At 37.8% G+C, this 16,035-nt stretch overlaps 1 protein-coding gene across 1 annotated transcript in view; it reads left to right on the top strand.

Annotated features, from left to right (window-relative positions):
* The window catches only part of LOC114082157 (zinc finger protein 709-like), a 33,063-nt gene that overhangs the window by 15,008 nt on the left and 2,020 nt on the right, over positions 1 to 16,035 (top strand). Inside the window, 2 exon segments of the mRNA XM_071611968.1 lie at positions 15,109 to 15,235; positions 15,513 to 15,573. Of these exon segments, the coding sequence (XP_071468069.1) occupies positions 15,109 to 15,235; positions 15,513 to 15,573 (188 nt within the window).

Here is a 16,035-nt window from a genome sequence, read left to right as displayed (position 1 = left end):
CAGTGGAAATGTGAAGAAAGGTACAAGGATGAAAAGGAGGGAAATGGATAACATCCATTTGCCAAAGTGTATTAGGATTTATAGATTTACAAATTTTCCACAAGGGTGCACAGTGAGAACAGTGGTTGGCTCTAGCACAAGCCTGTTGAGAAAGATAGAAACATTTTCATTAGTGATTGAGCATTTTCATGAAAGAATCCATGGGATTCCATAGTGTCTGAAAACAAAGGACAAAGGGATTTCACAGTTCATCTGCGCGTGTGTTACCCTTCGTCAGAGGTCCAGGAATCTTGGTATGGCTGCATATATGAGCAAGGAAGACGGGAGAGTATGACATTGTAAAAGAGTTGGAAGGGCTAAAAAAAGAGATACTAAGTTGGAATCCAAATAAGGGGGATAACAAAGACATGGAAATATGAGGCACGAGCTTAGCTAAATATTGAGAATCTGTGATAATATTTAAAGTAGTAAATAACAATCTTACTGCTGAGATAATGACAGCTAATTTGGCTTGCTGTGGAATGATTTGAGGTTTAGTCCATTTATCATTAATTAAAAGTGAGGCATAAAACATGAGTGTCCATGCCTGTTAATGATAAAATTTTAGTATAACCATCAGAAATTAATTTAGTGTATATATCAGCAAAAGGCAAAATATTACAGCCTGAAAAAAGACAATGATATGTATAAAGTTTCTGATTAAAATAGTAAGTACTGCTGTAAAAGCATAAGGTGTTTTAACAAAAATTATTAATGACAATGACACATTAGATACAGGATGTTGATTCACCATGACTGTTGATAACTTTTATCAATTCTTTTTAAAACCCATTTTAAAGAAGGAGTCAAAGAAAGGAGGCAGCGTTCTGTTTGTTGAACAACTGGAAAAAAAAGAGAGATCAGTTTGGTATCAGCTGTAATTTTTAATTAATTTATTTAAGAAACCATACTTATTTTTTTATTGGTTATTCAAAACATTACAAAGCTCTTGACATATCATATTTCATACATTCGATTCAAGTGGGTTGTGAACTCCCATTTTTACCCCAAATACAGATTGCAGAATCACATCAATTACACATCCACATTTTTACATAATGCCATATTAGTAACTGTTGTATTCTGCTACCTTTCCTATTCTCTACTATCCCCCCTCCCCTCCCTCCCATCTTCTCTCTCTACCCCATCTGTTGTAATTTAATTCTTTCCCTTGTTTTTTTTTTTCCCTTCCTCCTCACAACCTCTTATATGTAATTTTGTATAACAATGAGGGTCTCCATCCATTTCCATGCAATTTCCCTTTTCTCTCCCTTTCCCTCCCACCTCATGTCTCTGTTTAATGTTAATCTTTTACTCCTGCTCTTCCTCCCTGCTCTGTTCTTAGTTGCTCTCATTATATCAAAGAAGACACTTGGCATTTGTTTTTTAGGTATTGGCTAGCTTCACTTAGCATAATCTGCTCTAATGCCATCCATTTCCCTGCAAATTCCATAATTTTGTCATTTTTTAGTGCTGCATAATACTCCATTGTGTATAAATGCCACATTTTTTTTTTTATTCATTCATCTATTGAAGGGCATCTGGGTTGGTTCCACAGTCTAGCTATTGTGAATTGTGCTGCTATGAACATCGATGTGGCAGTATCCCTGTAGTACGCTCTTTTAAGGTCTTCAGGGAATAGTCCGAGAAGGGCAATAGCTGGGTCAAATGGTGGTTCCATTCCCAGCTTTCCCAGGAATCTCCATACTGCTTTCCAAATTGGCCGCACCAATTTGCAGTCCCACCAGCAATGTACAAGAGTACCCTTTTCCCCACATCCTCTCCAGCACTTGTTGTTGTTTGATTTCATAATGGCTGCTAATCTTACTGGAGTGAGATGGTATCTTAGGGTGGTTTTGATTTGCATTTCTCTGACTGCTAGAGATGGTGAGCATTTTTTCATGTATTTGTTGATTGATTGTATGTCATCCTCTGAGAAGTGTCTGTTCAGGTCTTTGGCCCATTTGTTGATTGGGTAATTTGTTATCTTATTGTTTAATTTTTTGAGTTCTTTGTATACTCTGGATATTAGGGCTCTATCTGAAGTGTGAGGAGTAAAAATTTGTTCCCAGGATGTAGGCTCCCTATTTACCTCTCTTATTGTTTCTCTTGCTGAGAAAAAACTTTTTAGTTTGAGTAAGTCCCATTTGTTGATTCTAGTTATTAACTCTTGTGCTATGGGTGTCCTATTAAGGATTTTGGAGCCCGACCCCACAATATGTAGCTCGGAGCCAACTTTTTCTTCTATCAGGCACAGAGTCTCTGATTTGATATCAAGCTCTTTGATCCATTTTGAGTTAACTTTTGTGCATGGCGAGAGAAAGGGATTCAGTTTCATTTTGTTGCATATGGATTTCCAGTTTTCCCAGCACCATTTGTTGAAGATGCTATCCTTCCTCCATTGCATGCTTTTAGCCCCTTTATCAAATATAAGAAAGTTGTAATTTTGTGGATTGGTCTCTGTGTCCCCTATTCTGTACCATTGGTCCACCCGCCTGTTTTGGTACCAGTACCATGCTGTTTTTGTTACTATTGCTCTGTAGTACAGTTTGAAATCTGGTATTGCTATACCTCCTGATTCACACTTCCTGCTTAGAATTGCTTTTGCTATTCTGGGTCTTTTGTTTTTCCATATGAATTTCATGATTGCTTTATCTATTTCTAGGAGAAATGCCTTTGGGATTTTGATTGGCATTGCATTAAGCCTATAGAGAACTTTGGGTAATATCGCCATTTTGATGATGTTAGTTCTTCCTATCCATGAACAGGGTATATTTTTCTATCTTCTAAGGTCTTCTTCTATTTCTCTCTTTAGGGTTCTGTAGTTTTCATTGTATAAATTTTTCACCTCTTTTGTTAGGTTGATTCCCAAGTATTTTTTTTTTTTTTTTTTGAGGATATTGTGAATGGGGTGGATGTCCTCATTTCCATTTCAGAAGATTTGTTGCTGATATACAGGAATGCCTTTTATTTATGCGTGTTGATTTTATAACCTGCCACTTTGCTGAATTCACTTATTAGCTCTAGTAGTTTCTTTGTAGACCCTTTTGGGTCTGTTAGATATAGTATCATATCATCCGCAAATAGTGATAATTTAAGTTCTTCTTTTCCTATTTTTATGCCTTTAATTTCTTTTGTCTGTCTAATTGCTCTGGCTAGTATTTCGAGGACTAAATTGAATAGAAGTGGTGAGAGAGGGCATCCCTGTCTTGTTCCAGATTTTAGAGGGAATGCCTTCAGTTTTTCTCCATTTAGGATGATGCTAGCCTGAGGCTTAGCATATATAGCTTTTATAATGTTGAGGTAAGTTCCTGTTATCCCTAGTTTTTCTAGTGTTTTGAACATAAACGGAAGCTGAACTTTGTCAAATGCTTTTTCTGCATCTATCGAGATGATCATGTGGTTCTTATGGTTAAGTCTATTGATGTGGTGAATAACATTTATTGATTTCCGTATATTGAACCAGCCTTGCATCCCAGGGATGAATCCTACTTGATCATGGTGCACAATTTTTTTGATATGCTTTTGTATTCAATTCGCCAGGATTTTATTGAGGATTTTTGCATCTAAGTTCATTAGAGATATTGGTCTGTAGTTTTCTTTCTTTGAAGTGTCTTTGTCAGATTTCGGGATCAGGATGATGTTGGCCTCATAGAATGAATTTGGAAGAGCTCCTTCTTTTTCTATTTCTAGAAATAACTTGAAAAGTATTGGTATTAATTCTTATTTGAAGGTTTTGTAAAACTCTGCTGTATATCCATCCGGTCCTGGGCTTTTCTTGGTTGGTAGCCTTTTGATGGCTTCTTTTATTTCCTCCTTTGTTATTGGTCTGTTTAAATTGTGTGTATCTTCCTGACTCAATCTGGGCAAATCATATGACTTAAGAAATTTATCGATATCTTCACTATCTTCTATTTTATTGAAATATAGGATTTCAAAATAATTTCTAATTATCTTCTGTATTTCTGTAGTGTCCATTGTGATACTGCCTTTTTCATCCTGTATGTTAGTAATTTGAGCTCTCTCTCTTCTTCTCTTCGTTAGCATGGCTAAGGGTCTGTCGATCTTATTTATTTTTCAAAGAACCAACTTTTAGTTTTATCAATTTTTTCAATGTTTTTTTTTTTGTTTGTTTCAATTTCGTTGATTTCCCTCTGATTTTAATTATTTCTTGCCTTCTACTACATTTGCTGTTGTTTTGCTCTTCCTTTTCTAGGGTTTTGAGATGAAGTGTGAGTTCATTTATTTGTTGGTTTTTTCTTTTTTTGAGGAATGAACTCCAGGAAATGAATTTCCCTCTTAAAACTGCTTTCATTGTGTCCCATAGATTCTGATATGTTGTGTCTGTATTTTCATTTATCTCCAAGAATTTTTTGATTTCTTCCTTTATGTCTTCTGTAACCCATTGATCATTCAGTAACATATTGTTCTTTTCCCAGGTGATGCAGGATTTTTTCTTCCTTCTTTTATCATTGATTTCCAGTTTCATTCCATTATGATCAGATAAGATGCATGGTATTATCCCCACACCTTTATATTTACTAAGAGTTGCCCTATGGCATAATATATGGTCTGTCTTTGAGAAGGATCCATGTGCTGCTGAGAAGAACGTGTATCCACTTGATGATGGTTGATATATTCTATATATGTCAGTTAAGTCTAGGTTATTGATTGTCTTATTGAGTTCTATAGTTTCTTTATTCAGCTTTTGTCTGGAGGATCTGTCCAATGGAGAGAGCGGTGTGTTGAAGTCACCCATAATTATTGTGTTGTGGTCTATTTGACTCTTGAACTTGAGGCGAGTTTGTTTTATGAAGGTTGAAGTACCATTGTTTGGTGCATACATATTGATAATTGTTATGTATTGTTGGTGGATGGTTCCTTTTAACAGTATATAGTGTCCTTCTTTATCCCTTTTGATTAACTTAGGTTTGAAGTTGATTTTATTTGATATGAGTATGGCCACTCCTGCTTGCTTCCGAGGACCATGTGAGTGGTGTGATTTTTCCCAACCTTTCACCTTCAGCCTGTGTATGTCTTTTCCTATCATATGAGTCTCCTGAAGGCAGCATATTGTTGGATTTGTTTTTTTAATCCAGGTTACCAGCCTGTGTCTCTTGATTGGTGAGTTTAAGCCATTAACGTTTAAGGTTACTAGTGATATATGGTTTGTACGTCCCGTCATGCTTGTTTATTTATTTATTTTAATATGGCTAGTTTTTCCTTTTTGGTTACTTTTTTTTCCTTCCCTTTACTGAGTTACCTCCCACTGTTAGTTTTGGGTGCTGTTTCTCAATTCCTCCTCTTGTAGTGTTTTGCTGAGAATGCCTTGCAGTGCTGGTTTTCTGGCTGTGAATTCTTTTAACTTTTGTTTATCATGAAATATTTTAATTTCATTGTCAAATCTGAAGCTTAATTTTGCTGGATACCGTATTCTTGGTTGGAATCCATTATTTTTCAGCGTTTGAAATACGTTGTTCCAGGATCTTCTCGCTTTCAACGTCTGTGATGAAAAATCAGCCATGAACCTAATTGGTTTACCCCTGAATGTAATCTGCCTCCTTTCTCTTGTACCTTTTAATATTCTCTCCTTGTTCTGTATGTTGGATATCTTCATAATTATGTGTCTTGGAGTTGGTCTATTACGGTTTTGAATGTTTGGGGTCCTGTAGGCTTCCAGGATTTCGCAATCCATTCCATCTTTCATATCTGGGAAGTTTTCTAGGATTATTTCATTCAATAGATTATTCATTCCTTTGGTTTGAAGCTCTATACCTTCTTCTATCCCAATGACTCTCAAGTTTGTTTTTTTTATGACATCCCATATCTCTTGGATAGATTGCTTGTGAATTTTAAGCATTCTTTCTGTGTTGACTATATTCTTTTCAAGTTGATAAACTTTGTCTTCATTACCTGATGTTCTGATTTCTACTTGATCTAGTCTGTTTGTAATATTCTTGTTTGAGTTTTTAATTTGGTTTATGGTTTCCTGCATTTCTAGGATACTGTTTGATTTTTTTTTTTTAATCTCTGTCTCCTGGTAGAGCTCATTCTTTGCCATTTGAATTTGCTTATTTAATTTGTTTTCAAAATATACTTTCATTATTTGGACTTGCTCTCTAATGTCTTCTCTAAGATTTCGTTCCATCTGTGTTAGGTATGCCTTGAGTTCTTTCTCTGTCCATTTTTCTGATGCATCTAGGTTCTCCTATGTCTTTAAGTTGTCCTGCATTGTTTGTGATCCTTTTTTCCCTTGTTTTTTCATGGTGCTCAAGTTACTTTCCAACTCTGTTTGACTGCTGTGTTTCTGTTTTCTCCTTTAAATTTATTTTGGTTTTTATAGTTCCACTATCTCTCCTTTGTGTTAGGACACAATGTTTAGAGATGTTGGATTTAATTGTGATTTAAGGCAAATTCATTAGTTTCATTAAAGGCCTTCAGATTTTGATGGCGTATAGAGAATTGAGGTTTGGACTTAGGATTTTATGTTAAGGTCGGGCAATTTGAAGGTATGGAGGTTAGTATATGTTAGCTTCTTTGGAGGGTTGCTCAAATGCAGGCGGATATTAACAAGAGAATAGACAGGAGTACTTGCGGGTAGTAAAGGGCTTAGGCGTACTATAGACCTATTCCTAGTATTCATCTATTTGCATTTAGTAAGGTATACGTAATCTGGGTGTTCATGCTTAACAGGAAATATGGGGAAAAGGTAAGGATGCAAACCAAGAAAGTGAGAGGGAGAGAAGAAAGAAAGAGAAAAGAATAGAAAAGAAAAGAAATGATAAAAAAATTAATAAAATGCAGTAAAATAAAAATTACAATTGAAAAAAATACAATTAAAAAATAAAATTTAAAATTAAAAAAATTAAGAATTTAAAAAATGAAACAAGAAAAAAAAAAAAAGGCACTGTTAGGTTTCTATTTTCTTCACTTCCAGTAGGTGGTGCTGTGCCTTCCGGGCTGAGATTTTGCCCTCTGGCTGTAGGATACAATCCGTGTGAGGCTGCTCCCTCCTCCCGCCCCTGGTGTCTCTCAAAAACCTGTTAGCTTAGGTTTATTCCTGGCCTCTAGTCCCCTGGCTTCTCCTGCTAGCCAGGCCTTCCCCACTGTGATACCTCTCGGCAGTTCAAACTATACTCTGGGCCTGCAGTTTGCTGGGTGTGGAGCGTGGCTATTGGGAACCGGCACCTTATTGTTTGATTCCTTCCGCTTGCCCCTCCCCCAGAGCTGGCAAGACAGGTTTTGTTTTCGCTGCTGAGGGGATGGGGAGTTGGAGGTCAGGTGCCTTTACCTTTCGCCTCTATTCACGCTCACTCTGATAATCCTTCCCCCAGAAAGCCGGGGAGAGATTTTATGCGAATTCCCTGCTGTATGGGAGATGGGCTGAATAACACACACCTGTTCTATTGCTGCGATCTTTCGGGAAACTGGCGATGGTGACGTCAGCTCTCCATGATGGTGGCCGCTGGCTTCCATGGTGGACTGTCCGGATTGGGGGACAGAACTGGACCGCTTCCTTCCCCGTCTCAAACCCTGAACTCAGCCGGGAGCTCAGTGAGGGCACAGCCGGCAGGACTCCACAGAATCCGCAGCACTGTTTCTGTGTGTTGCTGGCCGCTTCTTGGTGACCCGCCGTCTCTAGCCGCGGGGCGGGCCGTGGATCAATCAGCCTGGATCTCCAGGTGCACAGTTCACTCGCATTTGAGACCCAGTAACCGGTCCTCGGTGATGGAAATCCTTCCTCTAGGTTTCGGTGCACCCCAATTTTGCTGGAAAATCCTAACAAGATAGCTTTTGGTCGTTCTAACTCGTTATTCACCTGCGCAGTGACGTGGTACACGGGGGTGATGCACTCTATTCGCAGCCATCTTCTTCATTCTCAAGAAACCATACTTATGAAGATTTATTGCATTTGTGTTAAATTGAATATATCTATTTTAATTGTAACATAAAAACATGATTAACATTATTAATCATCCTTTTTCTGTTGAAGAGACATTTTAGAAGTAATGTATATTATAGTTTAGATACTTTTTAGAAATTAAGACTTTATTCTTTGGTTACATAGAAAAACTTGTGAGCCATAACTTTAGAGACATCTATATATTTGTTTGTTTGATTTGAATTATTTAGATCCATTAAATTCTTTAATTTTCAATTGATGAACACTCATTTGTTTAAATGCCAATTTAATACCAAGTATACAATATGTAGATGTAAGAGAGGCCTGTTTAATTGGAAATGTCAGGTATAAAATCCAGTAACCACGATGAACACTGAAATTAAGGTTTCAGATAGTCCTGTTTTTGTCCTTGATGGTTATTGACATATTCCAAACAAAACCATGTTTATATCCTTCTAAGATTTTATTAAAAGAAGTTTTTGAATGTATTTGAGAGTTAAGTCTGGAGAATTTGGCCTTTGGACAAAGACAGAATGTGAAAACCTTCATAGTTAGATAAAGCAAGACTGATAAGAAAAAATACATTAACATATAGAATATTTTAAAACTTACTCTACAAAATACTAACTTCTTTATTACATCAGATTGTACCTTTAGCTCATATGAGAGCCAGTTGGAAGACTGAAATTCTTAAAAAAGAAAAAAAAAAAGAAAGAAAAAGAAAAAAAATCTTCTATTTGATCATTGTTTTCATTGGACTTGTTTTAGGACTTTAAGAAAAAAAGCTCCTAATAGGTTATGTTTTGTTATTCTCATCTCCTTTGTTGTGCTGAGTGTCTAACCCAGGGCAGTAGTTCTCATATATTCTCAAATTGCCCCCCCCCCATTTGTATTAGTATATTAGTTATATGTGATATTAGGGTTTGTTTTATTTATTTATCTTTTTGCTGTCAGGGATTGTACTCAGAGGAACTTTACCACTGAGCCACATCCCGGGCCCTTTTTATATTTTATTTTTAAACCATCTCCCTAACTTGTTTACGGCCTTACTACATTGCTGAGGCTGGCCTCAAACTTGCATCCTCGGCCTCAGACTCCTCGGTTGCTACTGTTACAGGTGTGTACCTCCTTGCTTGGCTAATGTTGGGTTTTATTTTTTACATAATGTGCAAGCATTAGGTTGGTGTAAGTTACTCCACTTCAGTCCCCAGTAATTTTCCTTTCTCTCCTACTTTCTTTCTGTTTCCTTACCTCTATTCACTAGACTTCCTACTATTATTTATTTTTTTTTTTCAAATTTATGCTTTGTGGATCAACCTAATGGTGGAATTCTTCATGATATGTCATCTATGTGTGTAGGATGATCTGTTCAACTCCACTCCAGTGTTCTCTCATTTCCTGTTTCCTCCCTTATCTCAGTCTCTGTCCTCTTCTTCACCTCCCTCTCTTCTATTTTCACGGGATCCTGCCTACCCCACTTTTTGTCCTGATTTTGCTCTAGCTTCCACATATGGGAAAGAAAACATTCAGCATCTGAGTTTCTGGCTCTCACTTATTTCACTTAGTATGTTGTCTTCCAGTTCTACGCATTTTCATGCTAATGACATACTTTCATTTTTTATGACTGAGCAAAATCCCATTGTGTATGTGTACCTCATTTTCTTTATTCTTTTTTCTCTTGATGGCATCCTGGGCTGGCCTTGGATTCCGGGAACTGTGGTGTGACTTTATCACTGTAGCATGTTGATGTTGCACAGGGCGCTCAGGCTGCTCCCTGCAGGATGGTGCTGAGTCCCAGGGTTTGCAGTAAGGACTGAGGTGCATCATGAAGTTATGTGAAATTTGAGGCTGTTCCAGGGTCACGTTTGTTCTGCTTCATTTTCCCTGTTTCCATGTAGAGCAGCTCCACTACTATTTGGCTGACCTTCTTCTCCCTGAGGCTGCTGTCATTTCTCTTCTACATGGTGTTCCAGGTACCATTACTGCACCCTTGATTACACCCGACTTGAAGTGAGCTTTGTACTCATGAAGTGCTAGTCAGACTGCTGTTCTCGTTTTCAAAGTCCTGTGGTATTCTGGGTCCCTCGTAATGTTGAATGACATTTTCAATTTCTAAAAAGGAATCATCACCCGGGATTCTGATGGGTTTAAATATAATTGGTAGTTTCTTTGGGAGTATCACCACCTTAATAACATTAAACCTTTGGTCCATGAGCATAGAATGGTATTTATTTGGATGTTGAGCTACTTCCACCAAGCATTACAGTTTAGAAAATAAGTTTTATAATTTTCTATTTGCTATTTATTATGTATGTATTATATATTATTATTATATTGTTTATTCTTCTATATTTATTTTTTGAGTGTCATTGTAAATGAACTTTTTAAGTTCCATTTCAGAATTTTATGAGTAAAAAGTTGATTTTTTTGATTATTAAATTTCTGAGTTTTGTTTATTAATTTTTTCACTCCTGACCTTGGGAACATGTCTTCCTCTTGGGCGCTTCCAGGTTTTGAAAATCATGAGTGCTGGTGCGTTGAACTTTGTAGGGCAGGATGTCATGTGGACCTACATTGTGAACTCATTTGGGTTTCCCCAACTTTGCGAAATGGCTTAGGGTCCAGGAGCCACCGCTCTGACACGTGAGATAGGGTTGATCACTTCAGCCTGTGACAGTTGAGTGGCTGTGGGCCTGTGAGGAGGTTTGTGTGAGGCCTCTGTGTGTTAGAGCCCTGGGACTTCTCAGGTATCGATCTCCCCCATGTCGAAGGCTTTCTGGTAGGTTCAGCAGTGAAGAAACCCTGTCAGATGTCCTTTTTCACTTGTAGTAGAGACTGTAGGGAGCAGGAAGCCAGAAATACAAGGCAAATGGGCACTGTGTCAGGCAGTCACTGTTGATGGGGTGAGAGGTGGTGAAGGGTGCAGAGGTGTCCCTCTCTCCTCCTGTCTTGGTGCCTGTGGCAGCTGTCTCAGCCCATGAGTGGGTCTGAGTTTTTACCTTTCCCACCTTTATATGGTGGAGTCCTTGGTTTTGCCTCAGTATCTGGTGCTGTGTGAGTCAGCCCTGAGGTCTGGAATGCTGTGATTTTGTTCCTGGCTTCCCTGGGAGCCCCCCTCTTGCTGTGTTGTCTAGAAGTAGTGAGAGCAGGAATCCTTGACTTGATTTTCTGTCATGGAGACACGGTTTTGTTCTTCAGTGTAGCCTTAGGTTTTATAGATCCCTGTGGCTTTTTAGGGTTTTTCATTCTTTTCCTGGTATGTGCATGTTGATGTCATGAAGATGGGTTTGATTTTTGTCAGCTGCTTTTTCTAGGTATCAAACCTTCTCCAGAATCATGATGCGCCAGTGTTTTCCACATTTCTTTGGGGTGCCATTTCACTCTGTTGGTGGTATCTGATAAAGGATAAAATTTTCAGTTTAGTGTTGATTCGCTTTTAAATTGCACATGTGGATGAGGTGCAGTGAGTTAGTTGCACATCTGTTCCAGTGTGTCATGATAAGATTAGGGCTTTAGCCCTTCTGACCCTTACATTTATCATTTCTGGGTGTCTGTGGACTACTCCCCATGCTTTATTACGAAATGCACAGTGACATGTTGTGCACTACATGCTCTGGACACTCTACTGTTCTGGAGAGCAGTCCTGCTGGCCCCTCCTGAGTGTATTTTAGTACCTGATACACAGTCTGCTCTTCCAGTCCTGCCCTGTCCCTTCTCCTCTCTCTTCCTTGCCTCTGGTGACTATTGTACTTTCTGTGACTTCAACTTGCAACTTCTCTGAGTGAGTTTGTACACACAGATGTCTCTCTCTGTGCCTGGCTTGTTCCACTCAGTGTGGTGTCCATAGTTTCAGTCTCATTGCTGCAAACCATAGGACTGAAAGCCATTTGGTGAAATCAAGTTCATCTGTTCTTTCATGAGTCACATGGATGGAACAATATCCCCAAAACCATTCCCAAATCCATTGTTGTGAGATTGTGCTCTAGTGTTGTGAGATTGTGCTCTGCATTGTCTTCTAAGAATGGGTGAGGTTCACCTCTTCAGGGCTTTGGTCCATGTGGATTTCATGTAGGCATGTGCCGTGAGGGGAGGGTCTGACTTCACGCATCGACATGAACACACAGTTTCCTGGCCATTCATTTTCTTGAATTTTTGTTTGCTGTGCAACATTTTTTTCTTCTTTTTCTGCATGGGTCAGCAGTGTCCTGGTCCCCCATTTTCCCCTATTGTTGTATATGTCTGCCTTTAAACCAGTGCTACTCTGTCTTTGTTAGTATACTTGGAGGAGGTTTTGAAAGCTGGAAATGTGGTGCTCTGCAGTTTATTTTTTTTTCTTCTGTTGTTAATTTTCTTGTATTTCCATGTGAACATTAGAATGATACTTCTTACTTTTATGTAAAAAAATGTCATTGTTATTTAGAAAGTGATTGAACTGACTTCATGGTTAATTTTTGTGTAGATTACAATTCCTTTTGCTTGCAAGTACCAAATATCTTTACATGTATCATTTCCCTGAAGTAGTTTGTAGTTTTAGTTGTGTCAGATTTTGTGGATAATTTCTTAACCTTTTTTTTTTTTTTTTTTTTTTTTTGGTTAACATGGTTTTCTGCTCCTGCTGCATGTCCTGGCTCTTTTCCATTTCAGTTGTGCATTTATTCATATCACTATGCACCCACACCCTCTAATGTCCCATCTATTTCAGGCTACTTTTTGATACATTTTCATCTTTTAAATGCATTTGAATTTCTCATTCTTTGTTATTGCTTACTCTTCTTATATAAAAATCTTTTTTTTTCTATTTCTCTAGAAAAAAACATTTTGAAACTGTTTTAGTTTTGTATTTCACACCAGAATGTCTAATGAGTTAACATGTGTGCAAGTAATGAGGAAAATAATGCATTTTTTCAGTTTAATACCATTTTATGTTGACTCATCTTTAAAATTGCGTGTGAATGTTTCCACTTCTCAAAAATGCATTCTGTCATGAGTCAATTTTTTATATGAATTTCAAACCACTGAAAGCTTTCTTTTCTCTTGGTCCCTCTTATGGTTCATCTCTTTGCTAAATATAAAGAAAGGAACAAAGAAGGCTTGTGGGGAGCCACTCCAAACACACACACACACACACCTTTAAATCCTGATGCACCAAGAGGATCCAAAAGATCACTGTAGTCTGGTGTAATAGTGGCATGACTGGTGACTCAGTCTTTTCCCTCGTTCAGATAATAACGTATGGCACTGGGAGTGGCCCTAGGAATAGGGTGCACCCAGAGGGTGCACTGTTCCCTTGTAATCCTACTTCTTGCCTCATTTGAATGGCTTCTTCCCATTAAAAGGGTTTAGCACCTGCTTCTCTCTCTTTCCATGGACCTCTAAGGTCAGAGGAGCCATGACAGGACCCAAAGGAAAAGGTATTTCTGTCTCTGATTATTTTGTGCAGCCCAGTTCACTGGACTGGGTGTTTTAGTCATGGAATACAACAGAGACTTACCCATATAATGCAGAGGCAAGAAAGAAGTGGCTGCTCCTCCTAGCACCATGTTTATTTATCTCCCAAGTTACATAGCTTGTTGTTACCATGACTACATTATGATTTAGTCTTACTTTAATCCCAAGTGCTAACTAACTGACATAAGGTCCAGGTTCATATAAACACAGAACCCCTTTTCTCTAAGGACATCACCATATAAATTAGATAGTGAGCCTGTATAGTTATCTTAATAGCTTCAAAGAGAAATTGCTGGACATTCCAAACACAGGAAACAGAGCTCCTGTAACCGCCCCCCCCCCAGCCCCCAGGAGTTTGCTCACCAGAAGAACGCTTCCCTGTACATTTCCACGGTCAGAATACCTACAGGTAACTCTATGCTAGCTGTGTCCAATAGTATTATTTAAAGTTCTTTATTTATACTCAGGTGTCACTTAAACATTCTGGTAGTTTATATTTAGGCGGCCTCACCATTGCACATACACCACAGTGTATTCACAGGGTCCTAGAAGGAATGGCTGTTACATACTAGGGTGTCTCATGTAAGTGCTTCCTAGGGTCCAGCCCCACACAGCATTTCACTTAACAAGCTACCAAAATTGATCATGCATTAGGTTTGTTTGCACCACCGTCACTACAAACACTGCAATAATCCCTTTTCTATTGATAACCATTTATATGTAGCCCATTATTATCCAAAAATATCATTGACCAAAACATCATGTGGCACATGACTGTATATGATGTAAGACAACAATCTGCTATCTAGAACATATTGACAGGTGTTACACATTTCTTATTCTTATTGGGCTTGGACAAGTACCTTCCATTGATGACTAGGAGTTTGGTTTGTGAAATGTCAGAAAAGTATTTGGCACTTTTCCCATTATATTTTGATATTAATTTGAAGAGATTACAAGTTGTTTATTGATGATTGTTCTTGTAATTAGTAGGTTACATTTGATCTGGAATAAAGCACCAATATATTCTAATTGGTTGTCTTGGTTGTAATCACACAGGTTGAGCTCAATCCCCCATTGCCATGTTGTGACCACCTCAATGAAATGTTGCCTATCATGAAAGCTCTTAGACTTTGTTTTCAGAGGGTTCTTTTTCTTTTTTTTAATGGATTGCTGATCATTGATCGTGGAGATTCTACATTGTATGAGTGGGACAAAATAATACAATTTGCAGAGTAAAGCAATCATTCATCACTGCAACTCTGTGTAAATGCTTATTTTGGTGAGATCCTGTCCAAATCTTTACCTCCTTCTATCAACTAAAGTACAACTTTGTCAGTAGGCCTTTCTCAGGATAGGTACTGACAGGAGAACTAATCTTAGGTCTCTTCTGCACATGATATAGTAAGGCTTCATTATTCCATGTATTAGACATTCACCCTAAAAAGATCTTAGGGGTGACTCAGTAGCATGCCTGAACTAAAATTGAGAAGGAATTTTTTTTTTTTTCCTCTGCTGATGCTTTCCTGATAGTTCAGTTCTTATATTGGAATGCCTGATTGGGGAATTGAGTGCAGACATAGTACAAGTTTAACAACCATATCATAGACTGAATATTTGGAGATCACAATTGTGAGAGCATGTCACATATTAAGAATAGAGCCCTCATGCTGACTTTCTGTCCTGGCCTGCACTACATTTTTTGTGGGGTATTTTAGAATTCAGTGGTCTTTGAGGATGTGGCTGTGAAGTTCACCCAGGAGGAGTGGGCTTTGCTGGAACCTTCCCAGAAGAGTCTCCACAGAGATGTGATGCAGGAAGTCCTTAGAAACCTGGCTTCTATAGGTAAGGATGATGTTTCATTACATAATCAAGGATAGAGCACCTGGGAGGTTTTTTTTTTTTTTTTTTTTTCCTTCATGAATTTGGAATGTGGGAAAGGGAGTACTTAGGGGAATAAATTGGGTCTAATGTCATTGCCCTCTGCAGCATAAATAAAATCCTTTTTTCCCTCTTTTTAAATCTTTTTAAATGGGTGCAGTATAGTTGTCCAAATTGTAAATCCCATAATGCATTCTGAAATCATGATGATTCTAATGACTTTTCTGGGACTACATTTCAGGAGACACATGGGAGGACCAGAACATGGAATATCAGAATACAAATACTGAGAGAGACGTAAGGTAATTTGTACTCATGAGGAAACCAAGTGCTTTGAGGGAATTCTAGCACATCCTATAATTCTACAAATAAGCAAGAAAAACAAGCATGAGATGAATTATTCTTTTTACACCAAAATGAACTTTAATGTAAGGTAATTGTTTACTGTTTTAAAAAATTATTGACTTGTTGACAATATCAAAAAACTTCATTTATGATAGCACTGCTTTAGTAGCAGTTGTGGTGAAGCAGTCTTATAAAGTAATTGTTACATTGACTTTCAAAGAGCATATAGTATAGACATAACAGAAAACCCATACTTTCCCTGATATTGGTAATATAAGTCCAAAGCCTATTAATAAATGTAAAAGTATTAATTATCCAACCATAAATTGTGCTTATAATTTTTTTTTTTACAGAAGTCATATGGTAGGCTCTGGAAAACTTTGAAAAGGTACTCTGTGTAAAAACCTTCATTGAGATTC

Source organism: Marmota flaviventris, chromosome 5 (assembly GCF_047511675.1).
Source record: "Marmota flaviventris isolate mMarFla1 chromosome 5, mMarFla1.hap1, whole genome shotgun sequence".
NCBI classification, from domain to species: Eukaryota; Metazoa; Chordata; class Mammalia; order Rodentia; family Sciuridae; genus Marmota; species Marmota flaviventris.
Note: the sequence above shows the minus strand (reverse complement) of the source record. Positions and strands in the feature narration are given on the sequence as shown.